The 24,019-nt window shown below is 34.1% G+C and overlaps 1 protein-coding gene across 8 annotated transcripts in view; it reads right to left on the minus strand.

Moving 5' to 3' along the window:
* CLASP1 (cytoplasmic linker associated protein 1) overlaps positions 1-24,019 on the minus strand; it is a 306,535-nt gene that overhangs the window by 37,983 nt on the left and 244,533 nt on the right. For all 8 annotated transcript variants that reach the window (XM_044669939.1, XM_044669935.1, XM_044669936.1 and 5 more), the window contains one exon: positions 8,317-8,460. In XM_044669939.1, the coding sequence (XP_044525874.1) occupies positions 8,317-8,460 (144 nt within the window). The remainder of the gene's footprint in view (positions 1-8,316; positions 8,461-24,019) is intronic.

Consider the following 24,019-nt stretch of genomic DNA (forward strand, 5'->3'; position numbering starts at 1 on the left):
ATTGTTCTTTCCTGTTTATGTTTTTATGCTTCTTTTGAGTCTTATATTTGAGAATCAAATTTTCTATTCAGCTCTGGTCTTTTAATAAGGAATCCTTGAAAAGTTTTGAATTTAATTGAATGTCCATTTTTTTTCCCCACTTAAGAATCATACTCCCTTTTGTGGGAAAATGATTCTTGGTTGTAATCCTAGCTTCTCTCCCCTAAAGAATATCATATTCCAGGCCTTCAAATCTTTATGGTAGAAATGGCTACAAAAATCTTGAATGATCCTGGCTGTGGCTCTATGATATTGGAATTGTCACTTCTTGATTTCTTGCAGTATTTTCTCTTTGATCTGGGAGTTCTAGAATTTGAATAAAATATTCCTGTGAGTTTTTATTTTAGGATCTCTGTCAGGTGATCAATGGATTCTTTCCATTTCTTTTTTACCCTCTGGATCTAGATTATCAGGGCAGTTTGCCTTGATAATTTCTTTTCTTTTCAAATTTGGCAGAGTTCTCTCTAATATTTTATTTTTTAATATGTTATTTTTAAAAATATTTCCCATGGTTACATGATTCTCCCCCTTCCCTCCTCCCTCTCAGAGCTGACAAGTAATTCCAATGGTATACATCACTCAAAACCTATTTCCAGTAATAGAATAATCTTTTAAAACCAGAACACCAAATCATATACCCATATAAACAACTGAGAAATCATGTCTTTCTTCTGCATTTCTGCCTAGGGCGGCTTTCAGGCAGTTCAATAATTCTTAAATTATCTCTCCTGAATTGATTTTCCTCTCCCTCTCCCTGTCCCTCTCCCTGTCCCTCTCCCTGTCCCTCTCCCCTTCCTTCCTCCCTCCCTTCCTTCCTTCCTTCCTTCCTTCCTTCCTTCCTTCCTTCCTTCCTTCCTTCCTTTAATTTTTGTGTAATAACAAATTTCTGCCTAAGGTTTCTCAAGTCATATGATCCAAACTGTCTCCCTTCTTCCTTTCCCTCCCCCTTCCCAGAGTTGACAAGCAATTTGATCTAGGTTATACATGCATTATCATGAAAAACATGCTTACACATTGGTCATTGTTGTAAAAGAATATTCATATAAAACCAAAATCCCAAAATAAAAACCCAAATAAACTAAAGTGAAAAATCATATGCTTTGATCTACATTCCAACTCCAACATTTCTTTCTCTGGAGGTGAATAGTATTCTTTGTCTTAAGTCCCTCAAAATTGTCCTGGACCACTTGCTGGTAGTATTTATTATATAATTATAAAATTATATAATTATAGTGTTGCTGGTAGTAGCTAAGCCTATCATAGTCGATCATTCCACAATACTGTTGTTGCCATTTACAATATTCTCATGGTTCTGCTTATTTCACTCTGCATTAGTTCATGTAGGTCTTTCCAGCTTTTTTCTGAAATCATCCTAATTTCTTATAGCACAATAGTATTCCATCACCATCATATACTACAAGTTCTTTATCCATTCCCTGACTGATGTATAGTCTTTCAATTTCCAATTATTTGCCACCATAGAAAGGGCTGCTATAAATATTTTTGTACATGGAAGGTCCTTTCTCCTTTTGGGATACAGACTTAATAGTGGCATTACTGGAGTAAAATATATGCATTGTTTTAGAGCTCTTTAGGCATTGTTCCAAATTGCCCTCCAGAATGATTGGATTAATTCACAAGTCCACCAACAATGCATCAATGTAATGTCCTAATTTTGCCACATCCTCTCCAACATTTATCACTTTCTTTTACTGTCCTACTGACCAATCTGACAGGAGTTTTTTAATTTGCATTTCTCTAATAAGGAAGGATTTAGAACATTTTTTCATAAAATTATCGATAGCTTTAATTTAATCTGAAAACTGCTTATTCATATCCTCTGACCATTTGTCAATTGGTGAATGACTTCTATTCTTATAAATTTGACTTAGTTCTCTATATTTGAGAAATGAGACCTTTATCAGAGAAATTTCTTATAAACATTTTCCTTGGTTTGTTGTTTTTCTTCTAATCTTGTTACACTGGTTTTATTTGTATAAAAGCTTTTAAATTTAATATAGTCAAAATTGTTCATTTTACATTTCATAATGCTCTCTATCTCTTTTGGTCACAAATTCTTACCTTCTCCATATATTTGACAGATAAATTATTCTTTGTTTCCCCAATTTACTTATGGTATCACCCTTTATGTCTAAATCATATACCAATTTTGACCTTATCTTGGTATAGGGGGTGAGATACTGGTCTATACCTCATTTCTGCTGTATTGTTTTTTCCTATATCTATTTATTTGCCAGGTCAATTGCTTTTCTAAATGGCATATTTTACATTTTCTTCTATTTCTTCATTATTTTTTACTATGTTTTATTGTTTCTTGATGTCTCATGAGTCATCAGTTTCTATCTGCTCAATTCTAATTTTTAGGAAATTATTTTCTTCAGTGAGCCTTTGTAATTCTTTTTCCATTTGGCCATCTGCCTTTTAATGAGTTCTTTTCTTTGGTGGAGTTTTGACCCTCTTTAGTAACTGGCTTTTTATTTTTTAAGGTATTAATTTTCTTATTTTTTTGTTTCCTTTACCAAGCTGTCAACTTTTTTTCCCCACAATTTTCCTGTAATACTTATTTCTTTCCCCGATTTTTCTCCTACTTCTCTTATCTGATTTAAAGCCCCTTTTTTAGCCTCTCCAGAAATTCTTTTTGGGCTTAAAACCAATTTATATTTTCCTTTGAGGCTTTGGAGTAAGCAATACTGACTTTGTTCTTTAGAATTTGTGTTTTGGTCTTCCCTGTCACCAATATATCTTTCTATGTTGAGTTTTTTTGTTTTCTTTATTTGTTTTTTTTCTTCTTCCAGGTTTTTTCTTGACTTTTAAACTTAAAAAAAAACCCAACTGTTAAAGTTGGGCTCTATTCCTGTGTCAGTGTCAGGGTCTCTGTGCCACTGCTATCAAGGCAAATTCCAGGGATTCATAAGTTTTAAATTCTTGCAATGTGTTATGATCTACAGAGAGATATGTTTAATACAAATCCCGGCCTGTGCTCTGGACTGAAAAATGATCATAGGCACTCTTCTGTCCTGGATCTGGGACCAAGGTCTGCTATAGTTTCAAGTGCTGGTGTAGTAGTTCTTCTTGCTTTGGGACCAAGACCTGGGACTGTGTCTTGGATCTGTGTATGGGTAATGTAACCTAATTTTGCACCCAGAGCCAGCAAAGGAACATGTTAATTTCCTTCTGACCAGCTGTCTAACACTTAAAATCATGGGCTAAGAACTTGGGGAGTCCATTTCACTGATCAAGCTGACCTTCTGGCTTGCTGAGGTGAGGCCTGCCCAGACATGCCGGTTCTGTGCTCCAGTCCCACTCCAGTGCAAGAGGTCTTTCCTGCTGACCCTCTAATTTGTCTCGGATAGAAAAATTGTTTCATCCTGTCCTTTTGTGGGTTCTGCTATGCCAGAATTCATTTTGAGGCATCATATCAAAGTTATTTGAAGAGCAATTTGTAAGAAATCAGGGGCCTATCCCTTCTCTATCTCCTAGGCTTTGCCTCTTCTACTCAGCTGTTTTTTTTGTTTTTTTTTTAAGAGCTTTACCTTCTGTTTTAGAATTGATACTAAGAACTGATTCTAAAGCAGAAAAGCATTTAAGGGGTAGGCAAAAATAGGTTAATTTACTTCCTTAGGATTAAGCACCTAGGAAGTGTCTGAGGCTAGACTAGGTCTCTCAGTTGCAGACCCGTTGCTCTATTTACAGTGCTAACTAGCTGTTCCCTACTCATTTCTTATAGCAAAATAGTGTTCCATTAATTCATACACCACATTTTAAACATCAAAAAAGAGTTGCTAGAAATAGTTTTTGTATACATAGAACCATTTCCTCTTTTTTGATTTATTTAGGGTTGGGCTGAATAAAGGCTATGAATACAATGTTTAATAATGCCAAATTGCTTTACAGAATGTTTTAGCTATGTTTATCTAGCATTATTTACAATGTAGCAATATACCTCTTTTTCTACATCTCCCCTAACATTTGTTACTTTCTATTTTGTCATTTTTGCCAATTGATGTATATGTGGTTGAGTCTCAGAATTACTTTTATTCTATATTTCACTATTAGTGATGTGGAACATTTTTTCACATGGTTAAAAACAATTAGGTTGGGTTTCCTCTTTTGATAATTATCTGAAATTCATATCCTTATACCATTTTTCTATATCTTGGAAATGAGATTTTTATTAGAGAGAAGCTTGTTAGAAATATTTAATTTTATGCAATCGAAATTATGAATTTTATCTCGTGAGTTTCTCTATCCCTTATTTCATTGTGAAATAATGATATGTGGAACAGAATATGTGAAATAATAAAAAAAGTAAAATAAAATACCTTAGTAAATAATCTGAGAGGTGATTTCTTCCTTATTTCCCTAATATTTTTATGATGTGATTTTTTTTTTTTGGTATCCTAGGTCATATATCCATTTGAAAATTACTTTAGTAGGAGGTGTTGGTCTAAACCTAACTTATTACTACTATGATCAAATTTTCCCAGCAGTTTAAACCATTTTTTTTCAATGACTTAATCTTTTATATTTAGATTTTATATCTATATGGAACTTATTATAATATATAGTATAAGATGGTAGTATATAAACCTAATTATTCTAGAAAAACTTCTTTCTAGTTTTTTAAAAACAGATTTTTTTCATACCTTTTGCTTTTTATAAGATTTTTTCACCTCTTCCTCTCTCAGAAAGCTTTCTCTTATAACACTGATTTAAAAAAAAAATCAACAAAATAAACCAATACATGATTAAAAAAAATCTTTTGTCTTATGCATTACTCCACACCTATGGGATATTCTCCTTTTCTCTCCCCCTGCAAATGAGAGTAGAGAAGTGTCTTTCTGCATCTCTTCTTTGGGGCCAAGTTTGTTTTTTATATAATTTCACATCATACTTTTCCAGTGGTAGCCCTTTCCATTTCCATTGCTTATTACAGTACCTAATACAGCATTAGCATTTACTAAATCCTAGTTGAATTGTATATACTATTTTCCTGACTCTTCTTTATCTCACTTTTCATCAGTTCATATACTTCTTTTAATGCTTTTCTGTCATCATATTCATTCTTTTTTATATTATATAACACTAATATTACATTATAACCATGCACCTTAGTGTGTTTAACCATAATCCAATCAATGAACAACTAGTACTTTTGTTTCCAGTTATTTGCTAACACAAAAAAGTATGGCTCGAAAATTTCTGGTGTGTAATGAAGCCTACTGAGCATGTTTTATAAAATAGTGTGTATTTTCCCAAATAGTTAATACTTTTGAGTTAATCATATATTGGACTGAGTCCACTTGTTCCTGATTCCTTTTCACCAAGTTCATCTGATGGGCCTACCTTTAAAAAATATAACTATCAAATCATTTAAATGATTAGTAACAACATCATGTGGTTTGAAGTCTGGAAGTGCAATTTCCCCTTCATTTCTACTTCTCCCCTTTATTTTCTCTGAGATTCAAGATTTTCAAAGGAACTTTATATTTATTTTGTCTAACTCTATAAAACTAACTCCTTTGTAGTTTAAGAAGCATAGCACTAAAACAATAAAGTAATTTATGAAGCATTGTCATATTTGTTATGTTGGCAAACAACAATTATGAGCAATGAATATCTTTCTAATAATTATTTCAATAGTGCTTTGAAACTGTATTTTTACAAGCTATGGTAGATGAACTCTAGAATATCTTACACATTGTGTGCCTTGTAATTTTTCAATTAACATGCATTCATTTTTTCTCTCTCCCAACCCCACCAATTTGAAATAAAAAGCTAAGCTTTTACAACAAATATACAATAAAACAAAATAAATCCTCATGTTGTCCATGTTCAAAAATGTATATTTCATTCTTCATCCCGAATCTATCCTCTCTGTGAGGTGAGTAGCAAAAATCATCAACAATCCTCTTAATAAATTATACATCTATAAAATGTTGTTGTTCTTGTATCAATAACAGTTTTGCTTCTTTCATAGTTCATAGCTGTATTTTTATTTCTTTCATCATTTTTTTATGGCACATAAAGTATTGCATTCTAACCATTCCACAAATTTAGAACCATACCTCAAAGATGGACATCCCTTTGTTTTCCAGTTCAATACTTTGTATTTACTTTGAATGGGAATTCCTTTACTATTATTTTCTCCTGTTTTTTGTTAGCATTATATAGAAATAAGTTTTGGGCCTTATTCTGTATCTTGCCACATTCTAAGACAAATTATCTCAATTTCCTTGATGATTCCCTAGAGTTTTGTATTTTGTTTGCTGATGTTTATGCCTTGGATTGTTCTTTCTTTTCTTCCTGTCATCACTGGGTTTTCTAAAATTATTTCAAATAAGAGTGAACAGTCTTATATTTATTGAGAACTTCCAACATTTCTACGTTCTTTTTTGCTATACCCATATTTTGTGCATTTGAAACCAGGATTCTTATGGTTTTTTATGCTAGCTAAGTTCAGAGAAGCTCTAATCATTTAAAAAAAAACCCAAGCTGAAGTAATTTCCAGAATTATTGTTGGGAAGGGAATTTTTAATTAAACAAGGAATAGAGGTAATAGATGAAACAAAATTTAAAGTACATGAAACTGAAGAGCTTTTGCATAACAAATTTGTTTATTGCTGTTCCCTTTCATAGATTTTTCTTCCATGAAATTTTTTGGGCCTCTCTATTGTTGTTCTTTTTCCTATGTTTTAAGTGCTAACATCTATTGCAAGAATTTTTGGAATCCATAAAGTCCTGAGAGTCTATGGGTAGAGTTCCAGGATCCATGAATTTATTTTAACATAATTTACTCTCTGAAATCTTACCAAATTCAGAGTGCTGAAGAAATCCATGTCACTAAAAAGGTTTCCCAGTCCCTGCGTTAGGCTAACTGACTTGCTTCTCTTCTCTTTTTTCATTTTAAAGCCTGACTGCTGCCAAATATATCTTTAGCAAACCATCATTATGTATGAAGTACATTATTCTTTTATTTTAAAATGTGGTACAGAAATCCAAATTCTCTTCCCCCAAGTACCATTTTCTTAACCAGATGTCTGTTTCCCAAATCAGCCTCTCTCTTCTGAAATATCTGTTTGATATAGCTGGTAGGAAATAATTCTTCAAGCAAGTTGGAGGGGATGATGAAAATATTGCTTGGGCTCCTACGTCTTTATTCATTTGTTCAGGATGTTATGTTTCCAAGCATTCTAGGGTCATACTGGAGGTAATTTATTATAACATTCCAGGAACATGCTCCAGAAAGAGAGCAGACTCTATTAGTATTAAGATGACAAATAGATGACTCACTCCTCAGCAGACTCATTAGCTACACTACTCTTACTCACAATGGAAGGATTTCTTGTCTGATGCCACAGGTGGATCAAAATCAACATTTCTTAGAGGATGAGAAACTATTTCTCACCCTGAAAGGAATCGGTTCTCATCATGAAGGGAAAGAGTCTTCATAATCATTACTCGATTCTAGATGATCAGGAATTGTTTCTTTCCCCATCTGGCTATGATTTCATATTTTATCTCTAGGTTAGTCACAACTATGACCATTGCTCTGATCCAAATAGGTGGAAGCTGTGACGGGGGTCATGACCAGAAAAATCATACTCATTCACCTTTTCCTAAGAAATACATGTTTACATAGGTGGCAAAGTGACTTAATTATTTAAAACTTACAAATTGCTTTTCTCAGAACAACCCTGAGGTAAAGAATGTATTATTATTCATTATTTCATGAAAAAGGAAATTGAAGCTCTGAAAAGTCGTGACCCTCTCAACTTAACAAGTATGTGAGGTAAAATTCAAAATCAGATATCCTATCCCAAGTCTGGTATTCTTTCCATTATGCCATTCCAATTTTTAGTATTTCAAAAGCTACTTCAATGGTGGGTATCTTCCACTGATCCATATTTCTGCTCTTGGATAATGTCACATTAGTTCTCGGTTACCTTTGCTGAAAGGTAACTACCTCAGTGTGTGTGTGTGTGTGTTTGTGCGCGCGCGCGCGTGCGGGGGGGGGGAGTTGGGGAGAGAGAGAGAGAGAGAGAGAGAGAGAGAGAGAGAGAGAGAGAGAGAGAGAGAAAGAGAGAGAATCAATGAATGATTCGGTCTCCTCTGGGAGTTATGCTTCTCTATCTCTCGGTGTTCCACAAATAAAAAGAACAATAGTATACCTATAATATTTGGATAGTTAATTATTAATGTCTAAAAAACCTAGGGAAACTGGGTGAAGTCACAATGATTGTGGAAAGCACTCACCACACTTGTGTTACTGCTATTTTTCAGGTGGTTGTGTAGGAGTTTGGTGGCACCATCCTGGAATGTTTTTGGCAAGGCACCAAGTAACATGGTAAACTCTGGAGTATTCAGTTCAAAGAGAGAAATCAGCACAATTTGTGCTGCCTAGAAAAAGAACATTAGAGTAGTTATTAATTGGATTATAATAGCAATTTCTTCTTAAAAGCCAATCTTAACAAGTCTTTAAAAAGAGGAAACACTTCTATGCCAGTATGATGTAATTACCTATAATGGGAATCCTATGATTTAAAAAGAAGACAAAACAACTAACAACTTAAAACAACAGAGAAAATACAAGCAACCACTTAAGAATCTGCCTTTAGTCTTGACTATATAAGATATGGTGATTATTTTAGCACCCTGACTTTCCTCTCCTCTCAAGCACCTTGAAGGGGAACTGGTAAATACAAAAAAGCAAAACAAACAAACCTCAAAAACTCTCTCCCTTTTTTAAGTTCCCTATCAGTTACAACCAGCCTTTTAACAAGAAAATATGAGGTAGAGACTGAATGCAGGTTGGAAAAAATGAATTCTTTTTAACACATTTCTGCTTGGATGTAGTAGAGGCATCACCCTTTTTAACTTCTCAATATGCCCTAAGAACAACTCTATAGAATCATCCTTAAACACTGGGCAAATAAACACAGTCAGAATACACACACACACAAATATATATGCCTATGTTTCAGAAAATAGCCATTTTTTCCCTCATTAATTTGGGTTAAAAAAATTGCAGGTTTCCTTGAAAAGACAGCAAAGTAGTGGCAAATGTAGGTTGTAGAAGAAACAATGGCAGTAGTGCCTAAATTCAAATTTCATCTAAACAGCAAAGATTTATTGCAGCAATGCATAATACAGCTTTGACAACTAGAATTCAGAGGCAGGCAATTTGGAACATCCAAACAGTGAACCTGAGCAATCAGCCCCAATGCAGGAACTTGGAAAATAAACCACAATAAAATTTGAACAAATACTTGGGGTTCCTTACAATTTCTACAACTTCTCAGACAAATAAAGTTGGGAGGAGGAAAGTCATGACTCATAACAAATATTGAGGTTTCTTAACATGAAATTAGAGATTCAGACCTGAAAAAACACTGCTCACTTGAACATTATGATATGTTTTTTGGAGAATGATTTCATGTGTGGCATCGAAGTTTTAGAGAAACTACCCAATATGGAGATGTTCCATTAGATTAAAAGAATAAAATACTGCAAAGTCATTGTGATGTTCAAATCCTGGGTCTAGGACAAAACATTACATTTGTTTCACAGAAAGAAGAAACAAAAGTTAAGGTACCATGCAGTCAGTCCCTCTTATAAATAAAACAGCACAACAAAAGAAAGTTCAATACTGTCTTCCCTAACAATCCAAAAATACTAAAGCAGCTTTTTCAAACTAAAACACTGGGGTGGGTGGGGAAGGAGAGAAGAAGCCTTCTGTTGTGATATAGCAGACAAACAATTCTTTTGATTATACTGAAATATGACTCTCAACAGAAAATGAACATATTTTAATTTAGCCATAATTACAAAGGAAAGCTTCCTTAACATGATATTTTTAGATACACCCATAGTACAATGCTATATTAGCACAGCAAACAGTCCTAAGAAAACCCATGCAAGTCCCATTTAGGATACCTAGAAATTTTGTTAGAATAATTTCATGCAGAAAAATTGTACACTTCAAGAATAAGGATAGAAGCAAGCTTGAGCATTAGCAGTGAAAACATAGCAATGTAGCTAATTGAATGTTAGTTTAAAGGCTAAAGTTTTTTATTTCACTTTCATTTAAAGTAATATTTGAAACAGAGATATTAGCTTTGAATTCTTTGACATTACATTTTCTATGCCATGTACTACTTAGTTAACTTAAAAGACCATAAATTCTTCCTGGGAGCGAACTAAAGGCTAAAACTGGGCTTCAGTTCTTCATGTACTAACCTATGAAATTAATGACATCATTCAGGAACTGAAGGGCAGCAAGACTGGACCCAAATTTAGAAGCTGGTCAGGAGAATTTGTTGATGCTTGATACTGAAATTGTTTTACTAATGTGAAAAAAAAAATGGAAAATCCTATATACTTTAATATACTGCCTACAAAGAATCCTTTCTTGATAATCCTAAAATTGAATATTAATTTTTTAAAAATTCAACTAGGGAAAAAAGTGGCTTGGGAGATAAAACTTAGAGGACAAACTTAAAAACATTGTCATAATTCAAGAAATTATATTCCTAATATTTATTAGTTTTCTTCTATGTTTAAAGTAGGCCATTAAAAAAATCTACAAGGGCTACTGATAGATAATAGAATTGGCAACAAGAAACCAATCTGTTACAAGGGTTAAAAGGGTTAAAAGGAACCTTTTATGATTATCTGCTTGCTTGCAAGATTTCTTGTCAAATAGTCAAGGTTATATTGCAACAAGAACAACAAATAACAATTATAATACGATTTTTGCATAGTTATAGCTTTTGTTTTTGGGAAAAGGGAAAATGGGGAAAGGAACTAAATCTCTTTTCCCTCTGCCATGAAAAAATATAGGATATTAAAAAATAATAATTATAATCACATAATTATTATGCACGTGACAATCACAACATAAAGAAATATTTTCAACATTCTGGTTCAAATGAAGAATCAATCTTGAGGGAAGAGCTTGGAGAATGCAGATTATAACAATAAACCTGGCTAATGCAGTTTTCACAAGCTACACTTCAACCGCAAGCCCACTCACAAATCAGAATAATGGTCTTTTTTCTAAGCCCTTGAAATAAGCGGAAACCAGGGACACGGATTCAATTCCAAACATTTCACAATCTCTAAGTGTGTTAACTTAAAGTTCTTAATTATCAAACACAGAATTTTAAAAGGAAATCAAATGCTTTAAATCTAAAGAATTTTCATCTCCCTTAGTGTCTACTGAGGTAAATTTTTTGTGAGGGGCAGAAGAAAGCAAGGGGTATAAGAGACAGTGGGATTCAAGGAAAAAGTATAACTGGCTGAAACTCATTTCCAAATGGAGACAAACATGCATGTGACATTTTACTAAATTATGCTGCCACCACTCTTCTACACCTAGTCTGATCTTTATAAATTATTGGCTTCCAAAAATATAACAATATTAGCAGCAAGAGAATCATAGTGTGCTACTGAATTTTTCAAATGGTGATCTTTTGTATGATTTCTTTGATAGGTGATGGAATAGTAAAGTCAGGTAGAATCCCTACAGTCTCTTTTCAGTACAAGCTTCATATAATGGTATATTCTTGATGTACCAACTTTATTCATTATACTACTTTATTCATTGGCTAGAAACCACTCACTCATCTTAAAGGCTGTAGAAGACTAGTAGAAGTGATACTGTAATAAACGTGGGTGATGGTACTAGTTTTAGAAGAGATAGCAGAGAGAATTTTAAAATTTAATAACCTTTGTGTTCTCTCTTCAGAAAATACTGGGAGCTGAGAAGTCTGCCACTGACTTAAAGAGATTATTTAAGAATAACATATCTTTTTATCAAAGTTTTAAGGACAAAATTCTGACAGCATTGGTTTCTCACTAAATTCTGATCCTTAACTAATAAACAAATTTTATGATGAGTAATAATGAATTTCTTCCATCTCTTGAGATGTGTGTCTATATACACACACGTACATCAGAGACCTATTTTTAATGATAACTATTTTACTGTAAAAAGTTAATCATAAAACAGCATAAGAGAGATGCAAACTCATATATACACACATAGACACACAAGGTATTATAACATTTTAAGTTTCTTCATAATATTTCCAGTTTCTTCACAAACCTAATCTGGATTAGGAGTCTAAAATGCAAACAGAAAAGTATGTATGTAAAAATTAGTGTACACAGCTTTTAGTCTACCTGTTTACATTTTTCTTCCAAGTTTCCTTCTCCAGGCCCAGAGGTTGAAGCTGACCTAGCTGGGAAATCCTCACCTACCCGACTATGCTGTAGCTGAGGCTGACAAACAGGAAAGGCAATATTATTTAATCAAAGAAAAAAGGCAAGTTCTTAAACTATGGTTATTAGTTAAACATAATTTCTTTTTGGATTTTTATATGAAAACATTTTCTAAGCATAATATATTTTCTAATTAGAGATGAAATAGTATATCAAATATATATATATATATTTTAAACCCTTAACTTCTGTGTATTGGCTCCTAGGTGGAAGAGTAGTAAGGATGGGCAATGGGGGTCAAGTGACTTGCCCAGGGTCACATAGCTGGGAAGTGTCTGAGGCTGGATTTGAACCTAGGATCTCCTGTCTCTAGGCCCGACTCTCAATCCACTGAGCTACCCAGCTGCTCCTATATCAAATATTTTAACAAATGTCCTTCAACATTAATGTTCTACCCTAAACAACTTCCTTGAAAGTTCTCAGTTTCTCCATTATTCCAATGTTGCTTTAATCAGCACTTTATAGACGTCTTTACTTTACTGAAATATGCTTAGATTTATAGTCTTTCAAGACTTGGGATCTAAATCTATATTTTCACCTATTAAATCTAAGGTTAAAATTCATAGATAGGGGGCAGCTGGGTAGCTCAGTGGATTGAGAACCAGGCCTAGAGATGGCAGGTCCTGGGTTCAAATCTGACTTCAGACACTTCCCAGCTATATGACCCAGAGCAAGTCACTTGACCCCCATTGCCTAGCCCTTACCACTCTTCTGCCTTGGAGCCAATACACAATATTGACTCCAAGATGGAAGGTAAGGGTTTAAAAAAAAATTCATAGATACTTAATACTCTCTATTCAATATGTCATTAATTTTTAGTTCAAAAAGTTCAACTTTCAACAAAATTTTTTCTATCAACACCTTATTTTTCATTACATTTTAATTGTCTAAAATGATCAAAGGTGTTATTTTCCTAACTTTAAAGAAAATCTAAAAAATTACTGAAATCCTTAAGTAGGCAGGTTTTCTTGGAAACTTTTATCTTAAAGGCTTCCTAATTTTTTATTGTATATTTCGTAGTTATTGTTTTTTCAAAGAGCACACCTGAGATTTTATCAGTGCATCAGTAGAGGTAACTCTTGTATCACATACCATTTCTACCAGTGTAAGTCAGATCTGGCACCTGCTTTAAAGGTAATAGTCTTTGAAAATCAGAGGATATCTGACATGCCCAGGTCACACAGCCATTATGTGTCCAAAGCAGGAAGGACTAAAACTCAGGTCTTCTAGAGATTGCCTGATATTGCGAAGAGAGAACTGGTCTTAGAACTTAGACACAATCTGGGTTCATGTTCTGTCATCTGATATTGAGTTACCATGTGATCTGGTTTTCCATTTGTGTCTGACTCTTCATGACCCTACTTGGAGTCTTCTTGGCAAAGATACTGGAGTGGTCTGCCATTTTCTTCTCCAGCTTATTTTACAGATGAGGAAACTGAAGCAAACAGGGTTAAGTGACTTGTCCAGGGTTGCATAGCTATTAAGTGTCAGAGGCAGGATTTGAACTCAGATCTTCCTGACTCTGGGCTAGGAACTCTAGCCACAAGGTCCCATGTGACCTTGAGTAAGTTGTTTAACCAACCCTTCAGTGTCCTGAGCAATTCTCTGAAACTAAAAGCTGCATAGAAAGTGCTAACCTGCATTAGAAAAGGAAGTTTCCTACAGAACAATTAATTTCCAAGTCTAGTCCTTATCTTTTTATTGAACAATTTTTTTAAAAAACCACTCAGATGAAAAGAGAGAAGCAAATTACTGCAATGTTGCATATCAATGAGTTTAAATTCTAGTCAGGGGGAAACCTTAATCAGTTGTGACCTAGCTGGCTGAAGTCTAGAATTAAAAGGTTTTTTTCATGTTCTAAGTGAGGCAGTCTAGATATTAGCTGGGCAGAAAGAGACCTAACTGAAATATTCAAGTACAAATCAATAAAAAGAAACAAAACTCCCCCAAGCAAAAAAATTAAACCATGGCAGATTCATCAGGGCTTTCACAGCAAAGAAAGAGAAATGGGATTGCAATATTTATCATGATTGTAGTGTGTACTGCTCTGCGTGATGCAAAAATTGAGTTCAGATGAGACTCCCATACAAAATAACATATTTCTCTACTAGTGTTGGTTCCTTACACAGATAAAATACTTTGTACTTGTCAATGGCTTTTTAAGAAAACACATCTTAGCTCACAGATATGTAGTACAAAGTGTTATGCTTCTTTCAGCAACGAAGTGCCACTACCGTTAAGTAAATGGAAAGTAATTATGAGTCCAATCATAATTTTTTCCAAGCAGAGAGCTCTCAAAGGATTCACCAAGAACTGAACATTCCAAGAAAATGAGAAACCAATAGTAACCTTTGATTCTTTTAAACACAATAAAATTTGGATTCTCAGGTTTTTGGAAATACTCTATGTATTTCCTTCAAAACTTTTTATTTAGGAAATTCAAGATGAGGGAAAAATATATTTATTTTCTGTATTTTAAATAAGTTTCCCTTTGAAACTCTAAATTAGAACACTTCTATTGTTCCTGTTTCCCCAGTGTGAAATTTATGGCATTATTTTTACAAGTGAGGACTAGATGACAATGGCAATGTCACCTGTGTGAATATTTTAATTTTCTAATCCCATACTCTTCCAAAGATTTCCAAATGTTATTTCTGGAATGAGGTAGGTTTGGATAAAGTCATTTAAAACAAATACCAATTATGTAAATATTTTGTAACCTGATTCTTCCATTAATATCCTATTGTAAAGGCTATGAAGATAATCCTGGATTACTGAAGACAGTACAAGCAAGAGCACAAGTTCTAACAGATTTAACCCAAACTGGAAAGATTTTGAGTAAAGGTTGGGTGGTGAAGTGAACACTCACCTAATTAGATTTAGCGAAAGATTCATAACCAGAAAGCTGGCAGCCCCCAAAGGATGATATCTGGAGGGAGAGTGGTGAGGGGTCATAGCAACTCAAGAAAACAATCTCCTAAACTAAAGTATGGGGGGGTGGGGGGTGGTCTGTGATATGAATAAATGGATTACAAGGAGCTCAAGAAAAGGGTCAACCACAAAGAGGACATCATAAATCAGTCAGATATTCTTTTATTGAGGCTGTTACTTCCCTGGGACTACTACTGCTTTTTTGTGTCTTTTGTCTATTTATTTGTTGTAAGCCCATAAAGCCACAAAAATGTTGATAGGCACACCTTTAAAAAGGATGTTTAATAAATAATTTCCGAGAAGGTACCAATACTGGAAATATTTACAATAAATTTATGCTAGTCACTGTGACCTCATAAATTTCTCATTTTACAGTAAAGCACTACTATTTTGTCGTAACTGGGGAAAATTACAAAAAAACTTTAATGTGCATTTTTATTACATTAAGTTACAAATAACACTTCTGATACATGAAAATGGAATAAGTTTTTATAAAATAAATAATATAAAATAGCCTATTTGATATCATTTCCTTACAAAGTAATTCTTTAAGTATCAAATTTGCTAAATTTTATTTCATCCTCCTATAGTTCTTGCTTGTTGTTGTTTTTGTTTTTTTAAGTGCAACTATCTTGTCTACATCACAGGCTTTAGGGGTGCAGCATCCCTACAACCTGAAAAATCCATGTAAAATTTTTTGGCTTTCCCTATGTACCACAGAAGAAGTTTGAAATTTTTTTTTTCTTTTGTGGGGTGCTTACAGTACTTTATTGTAAGTTTTGGATTAAGTAGGCATTTCTGAGTTTCTAAACTTTTTTTGTGTTGTTTGCTGGTCTTTTGTGTCATCTATGGCTTCTGCAAAACTCCCCCCAAATTCCCATCTATTTCTTATTCTGACCAGCACTATAATGAAAATGCAATGGAGAAAGGAGTGATGTGGAAGGGATAGATAACTGTACTACTATTTTAAAGTATTCCTTTTTTTTCTAGTCAATCATTTCCTGATATGCACCATCCAATTCAAATACACTCTTTTGTAACAAAGAAAAACACCCCATCTGATTGCTTTCTAAAATATTCTGTTCTCATTGACTCCCACTTCTGTAAAGAAAGCATTTAATAATCTATTCTTGGGATTAAAATTTAGCATTTAATTCTAAGCAAATAATTATTTCACTTGCTCAAAATAGAAATTTGATTAAGTTAATCAATTTTCTTTCTTACACATAGTAAATAAAGGTAAAAATAAAAAAAGGGCAGAGAGTGAATGTTCTATGTTATGGTCCTTTCTATCTACCCACATCCAATAACAGTAATTACTATTTTAAAAGTACCACTAAAAGTACCTTTATCTATAAGAAATTCAAGAGATTCAGGATTCTGGGATCTAAGTGAAGGAGAGTCATTACTTAAAGCCTTATCAGTTAAGTAATTCAGCATGTCAATCAGGAATTAGTAGTGATTTTGAAAACTGAGTCAGAATACTTAAAAGAGAAATAGTGAGGGGGAAGATTCTAGGACAGAAAGAGATCAATTACATACCCATCAAAGACAGAGACTTTATGCCAATGCTATTTGGAGAGAATCAAATCAACATTCTCTCTATGTCTCATTAATACCCGAGAAAAAAGGATTTAGATCAATCTTGCAAAGAGAGATTCCTGATGGTTACACTGAGCAAATGGCCAAAAAAAAAAAAAAGGCAAATTCAATAAATTTTATTTCTATGTATGATTTCAAAAGGTTGGCCAAAAAGAAAGAAAAGAAAATCAAAATCCAAATCCATGTGTTGAATTTTTTTATTTTTAATTTTTAATTTTCCTCTTTCCAGAACTGGTTCGCCCAGCCTAGCAACTTAAGTGACATCTTACTCCAAAATCTATTGACAGAAACAATGATTCAGATTGACTAAAGGATGAACTTTTATGTGAGTAGCCTCACAAAATGTTCATAATTAAGAAAAATATTCTATAAGGTAGCTTAAAATATTATAGAAGGTAGATCAATAGATCTAAGAAAACCTAATGTTTTGGGTATTTGCCTAGTTTCTTTTAGGTAATATAAGGCATGTAAAAGAAAATGTAGAAATGGAAAAAGGCTAAATTTCAGAGGTAGGGGGCAGCTGGGTAGCTCAGTGGAGTGAGAGCCAGGCCTAGAGACAGAAGGTCCTAGGTTCAAACCCGGCCTCAGCCACTTCCCAGCTGTGTGACCCTGGGCAAGTCACCTGACCCCCATTGCCCACCCTTACCAATCTTCCACCTATGAGACAATACACCGAAGTACAAGGGTTTAAAAAAAAATTTCAGAGGTAGGTTGTCCTTTCTCAGACATTTTTAAAGGATTTTATTTAAGGCTATGGAGATTTTAAAGAAAAAAAGTAATTCTGAAAAGAATAGGAACTTTTAATTAAACATTCCATCATTGTTTTCTTTACTCATAAAAATTTGGAATTAAATCCCTTAAAAAAAAAAACTGTTTCAAAGAATCATGGAATAAGAGCTGGAACAACTGGACATCCAGGTCAACCTCCTCACATTTTTTACTTAAGGAAACTGAGGCAGTGGAGTTCTATAACTTGATCTAGGTCACACACATAAGAAGCCAGAATTTAAACCCAGATTCTTTGCTCTTTCCACTGTACAAAAAAAAAAGGAAGGAAAGAGATTTCAAACACAAAAATTACATAAATGAGATACCAGGAAGACCAATAATACCACAAAAGATGTCATAATATATACTGAAAATGAGTCAGTTAATCTTTTCAGACTTGACTAAGAACATCTGACCACTTTTGTTCTATCAATATGAAAGTTCTCAAGACATGTGATATTACTGGCCCAAATCCATGGGTTGTACATCTTATTGCCAGGTCAACATTGTCACCTTCTCTAGGAAGTACAGCAATGATGGCCAAGTACAAGATGTTCCTTTCTATAATTTAGCTTATTCTTGATCATCCACATAACAATTAACTGTTGTGATTTTTAAATTTCAAAATACCATTCTGTATATCTAGCCATTTCCTCCTATCTCTTAGCATTTGCCCAAGAAAAGCAAATCAAATTTCTTTTTTTTTTTTTTTTAAACCCTTAACTTCTGTGTATTGGCTCCTTGGTGGAAGAGTGGTAAGGGTGGGCAATGGGGGTCAAGTGACTTGCCCAGGGTCACACAGTTGGGAAGTGTCTGAGGCCGGATTTGAACCTAGGACCTCCCGTCTCTAGGCCTGGCTCTCAATCCACTGAGGTACCCAGCTGCCCCTCAAATTTCTTAAGAACAAGAAAAACCATAGTTGGCATGTTTGTCACTCCCCCCAAAAAGAAGAAAAAAACCCACACAATCAATCTCCCAAACTTTAATCTAAATGGCATTTATATTATTGATGCCACTGGTCACCAATAATGATAAAGAATAAATGCTGTTTTGGAAAGGAGATTGAGGAAACTTACAAATAAAACTAAGACTAATTTAGCCATCATCTACTGAAATTATAGCAATATATGTAGGCATTTAATGGGACCAATTCCATTAACAGGTAAGGTTGAAAGCAACTTTTAATTTTATACCTGAATGACTTTCAAAGTCAATAGCTTTTTTTTCTGTCTACTGAAGACCTTTAAAATTATCCATTTAGAAGGAAAGGAAAAGAAGGGGTTTCCTTCCTAGCCATCCTTCAAGGCCTGCCATTGATTCTCTTCTGGAAACTCCTATAATACTTACAGTCTAAACCATAGATTCTGGCATTTGACTTTATGATAGTTGCCTTGTATTGTTTTCTGTTTCATGTGCATTGGTCTTAATCCTATGCTCCATGGAGGCAGCAAATTCCCCCATTAGTTCTTTTATCTACCCCAGGGCTGGGGGGACTTGGAGAAAGAGTTGTTTTAAATACAGTTTATATTAATCATAGTTTAAGTGCTAATTCCAGATGACCCACACTAAATAAGTAATGGTACTGATTATATAAAATAGTAGATAATTCAAATAATATTTGGTTCTCTGAATGTAATGCCTATGGGGAATATCAGTCAACCTACTTAGATTTCATTTATATTATTTTAAAAATTGACTTCATAGGGGGCAGCTGGGTAGCTCAGTGGAGTGAGAGTCAGGCCTAGAGACAGAAGGTCCTAGGTTCAAACCCGGCCTCAGCCACTTCCCAGCTGTGTGACCCTGGGCAAGTCACTTGACCCCCATTGCCCACCCTTACCAATCTTCCACCTATGAGACAATACACCGAAGTACAAGGGTTTAAAAAAAAAAAAAAAAGAAAGAAAGAAAAATTGACTTCATGTTTGCAACTCTATTAGCAACATTTATTTTTATGTTTATGCACTGTCCTCCCTCATTGAATATAAAGTATTTGAGTCAAGTATTTTATTTTTGTGTCTTAATTCCCAGAATCTAGCATAGTGTCTTGTGGGTGCAATCTTATACATTTTTATTTTATAAGTAAAGTTAATATTAAAAGTACATCTCCATTTTAGATGGTTTATGTCTTTACACATGAGCACAACTATGTCTCAAACATTGGTAACAGAATAATTCTGTAGCTATTAAAATATAACTAATCTTATAATCTTTAGAAGAACTTGAATTTACCTTAATTATAAATATGTTAATTCAACACAAGATACTAACTAAAGTAATCAGATAAAATACCCTGTTTCTGGCTTTTCGGCTTCTGGTGGTAAACAAAATGCGCTGAGGTACATACAGCAAGAAGTTTTAGTAACAGATTCATGAGTCAGTATTGTAATCACAACAATATTCATGTTCTTGATGTACTCAGAACAAAGTATGTACTTGTTCTTCCCTATGACAATTTAATTAATTGCTGCACAGGGGGAAAAAAAACACCATGAAAATCTTAAATGTGACCTCCCAAAAGAGCTGTCCATGTTAACGCTTTGAAACTCAGGACTAGGATTGCATTCTGTGCCTAGTCCAAATGGTATCTGGATATTTATGTAAATAAAAAGTTTTCTTATTTAAGATTTATGAAAATACAGCGACTTTCTCTTAAAATGTCACTTCCATTCATGGTGCCAAAGACATAGCACATTAGATTCTGACTCAATGGCTTCTTTCTCTGAGCATCAAAAACTATCATTTCCTGGACACTGCCACTAGGAGACTAACTTTGTTCCCAAAGCATTTCTACTTCTATAATTTCAAATGATATTTAGTAGCCCCCAAAATATACTGGATAGATGCTATTATCTTTGAGCAAACTGAAATGTATTAGAAAGAACTCTCAACTTGGAGTCAGAAGAGCTAGACACAAGTCTCAAGTTCTACATGGTTAACCTTGGGCATGTCACATAAGTTCTTTGGATTTCAGTTTCTTCATCTATAAAACGGGAATAACACTGATGTGAGACCCTAGGTTTACCTTGTACCCCCAAATTATAGAAGTATTTCAGGCAACTGTAAGCAGGAAAATTCCTTTGCTTCCTTGCATTCTTGTTAAGGCTAAAGAAAGGGTCAGCCTGGATTTCAAAGGCTAATAATAAAAGACCCTTGAGAGCATTCTCCTCCTTGGATTGTCCTTTAGGTATTGAGATGGACACAGAGACACACCTCCAGGCTATGCTTTGATACCATCAGGCTATATGTAAGATATGTATCTGTCCCCTAAACTTTGAGAATTACCTCCTATGTCTTCAGGCTGACCCTGGTTAGATGGCCAACACAGAGAGAGAGAGAGAGAGAGAGAGAGAGAGAGAGAGAGAGAGAGAGAGAGAGACACACACACACCAGCCTGAGTGCATACCCCTCTGAAGTCATGCATCACCTGTTGTAAAGAGTATAAACACCCCAAAATTGATGTCCTCCAGGAGTTAGCTTTCTCTCTGTGCTGTCCTCCCAGCCAAATTCAACATGAATTCCAAATTAATAAATTTCTCTTTTTATTTCTAAGCTAAGTTATGGAGTCTTGCATTCTTACAAAGGGTACCCCTCAGAACCCAGGGGGTTCACCTCAAGCCCCCCTACAACAATACTACTTGTATCCTCTAGGTCAGAACTGTTTTGAAGGTCAAATTAGATGATGTAAACAAAGCATACTGTAAGAGAGACTGTGTGTATATGAATTATATATATATAATTGTTATTANAGACAGATCCAAAGAGAGAGAGAGAGAGAGAGAGAGAGAGAGAGAGAGAGACACACACACACCAGCCTGAGTGCATACCCCTCTGAAGTCATGCATCACCTGTTGTAAAGAGTATAAACACCCCAAAATTGATGTCCTCCAGGAGTTAGCTTTCTCTCTGTGCTGTCCTCCCAGCCAAATTCAACATGAATTCCAAATTAATAAATTTCTCTTTTTATTTCTAAGCTAAGTTATGGAGTCTTGCATTCTTACAAAGGGTACCCCTCAGAACCCAGGGGGTTCACCTCAAGCCCCCCTACAACAATACTACTTGTATCCTCTAGGTCAGAACTGTTTTGAAGGTCAAATTAGATGATGTAAACAAAGCATACTGTAAGAGAGACTGTGTGTATATGAATTATATATATATAATTGTTATTATCATACCCTTTATGCAGATAAGGAAACATGTGCAAACACATTAAAAACTCTTCTGGGGTCAAATAGCAGATTAGTGATAGTACCATGATTAAAACCCAATTCTCCTGATTAATCACCAATCTCCAGTTTCAAATTTCCTACCTTGTTCATTTTTAATCACCACACAAGCCTGACAAGTAAGAAACTCCTCCTCATGAAAGACTCTAATAATATTTATAGTATCCATCAGTTATACTCAGAGTAAATATGGAGAAATCAATTTTTAAAACTTGAAAGTTTTCACTTAATGAATTTTATGTCTCCATTAGTGTGACACTAATTCAAGAACATTTCATTTATTTATTTGTTTGTTGGAGCCCTTATCTTCTATCTTAGAATCAATACTGTGTATTGGTTCTAAAGCAGAAGAGCAGTAAGGGCTAGGCAATAGGGGTTAAGTGACTTGCGGGGTCACATGGATAAAAAGTGTCTGAGACCAGATTTGAACCTAGGTCTTCCTGTCTCTAGGCCTGGCTCTCAATCCACTGAGCCACCTAGCTGACTCCAAGAATATATATTTTTTAAAATTAAGATCTAATCTTTATGTTCATAATATATGGAGAGGCAGGAAAATCTAGGTTTGAATTCTATCTTTGAAATTTATTAGTGGCATAATTATGGATAAGTCACTTAAACTCTAAACTTCCTCACCTAAACAATTTGTATAACATAGAATTGTTTCAATGATCAAATGAGAAAAACATGTCAAGTGTAAATTGTAAAGGGCTACACAAATGTTTGCTGTGACTGTAACAAATATTTTTTGATAATATTAAGTGAATTGTGTTATTGGAAAACAACAATTACATTATGGATATCACATAGTCCCTTTGTCTAATTCAATTTATAATTCTAAATTTGGTTGGGAAACACATATAGATTAAAAAATAAGTTACAAAGCAACTTTCCATTAAGGACCTACAGTCAGGCCTCTTTGATTTGTGCCATATCAACCCTAAACTACCATATTATCTTCAAGAATGAATAACAGTTATATGTAAATATGAATCATGCTGAGATAAGGAGAGAAACATTTAAAATCTATACCCCATAAACAAGGAGTAGTGTCTTATGCAGAATTCTTATATATCCAAAGTGCTATGAGGGGCCTCAGCAGCTAGGGATATCCCAAAGTGGGGCAAACATAAAGGCAGCGAAAACTTACAACTACTTTGTCTTGGGTTAGCCTTGATCTTAAGTAAAATGGTTAATTCTTTGACATGATTTTGCAGCTACACAACAGAAATAGCTTTTAGATTCCAGAGGGTTTTGTAGAACAATAAGTCCCTTAAATCCTGGCATTCATTTACTGCCTAAATATTCCATGTGTGTGAAACACTAACTTTTAAAAAGTCTCAGAACCAAAAAATCCCTTACCCCAAACTAAAACATAGTATTTTAAAGATGAAAATGGAAGTTTTCAACTTGAAAAGTATTGGACTATTTTGTTGTCCTTCATAAACCTGTTCCTGAAATGACATATTCATTTAGAAGTCACAATTTAACCAGTTTTCTCTCCTTTTTGTGGCAAATTCATTTGAAAACAAAGTGACCTGTATGTGGTGTCAACTGTACATGTAAAAGGGTTAATACAAAAAATTCCTGATTATGCTCAAAAACCTCTAAGTCAGGTATATCAAAATTAAGCTTGCAAAGCAGCAAAGCTTAACTAATCTTTGCAAAAGCCCGCTTCAATACAAAGCAAAAGACTACAGGTTATATGTGAAAATAATTAGGCTCAAAGAAGGGTGTGAGAATGAAAATTACTACCTTTTAAGTACTTATAAAATGTTTCTTGACCTATAAAATAACCCCATAATCCAAAAACCAAATCCAATTTGTAACCAGTGACTAAAGTAGTCAAGTTCAAAGTTAAAACATTATCATAATATTAAGGCTAGCTTTCTCTCCCCAACTCTGCCCAATTAAAAATTTGGCAAGTATTATGTATGATAAGTAATCAGAATTCTTCCTTCTTGGGGTCATTTCAACATTCTACTATCTCCCATGAAAACTGATCAATACATTTTACTAATAAATACTTGAGACTAGATTCCTAGAATATTACTTTCAAAAATATAGGACACAAAACTGAAATAAAAAAGGAAAACACACACACACACAAACACAAACACTAATTCTGTGTGTTGGAAAATAATAGTTTGATT

The sequence above is a fragment of the Gracilinanus agilis genome, chromosome 3, assembly GCF_016433145.1.
Source record: "Gracilinanus agilis isolate LMUSP501 chromosome 3, AgileGrace, whole genome shotgun sequence".
In the NCBI taxonomy this organism is placed as follows: Eukaryota; Metazoa; Chordata; class Mammalia; order Didelphimorphia; family Didelphidae; genus Gracilinanus; species Gracilinanus agilis.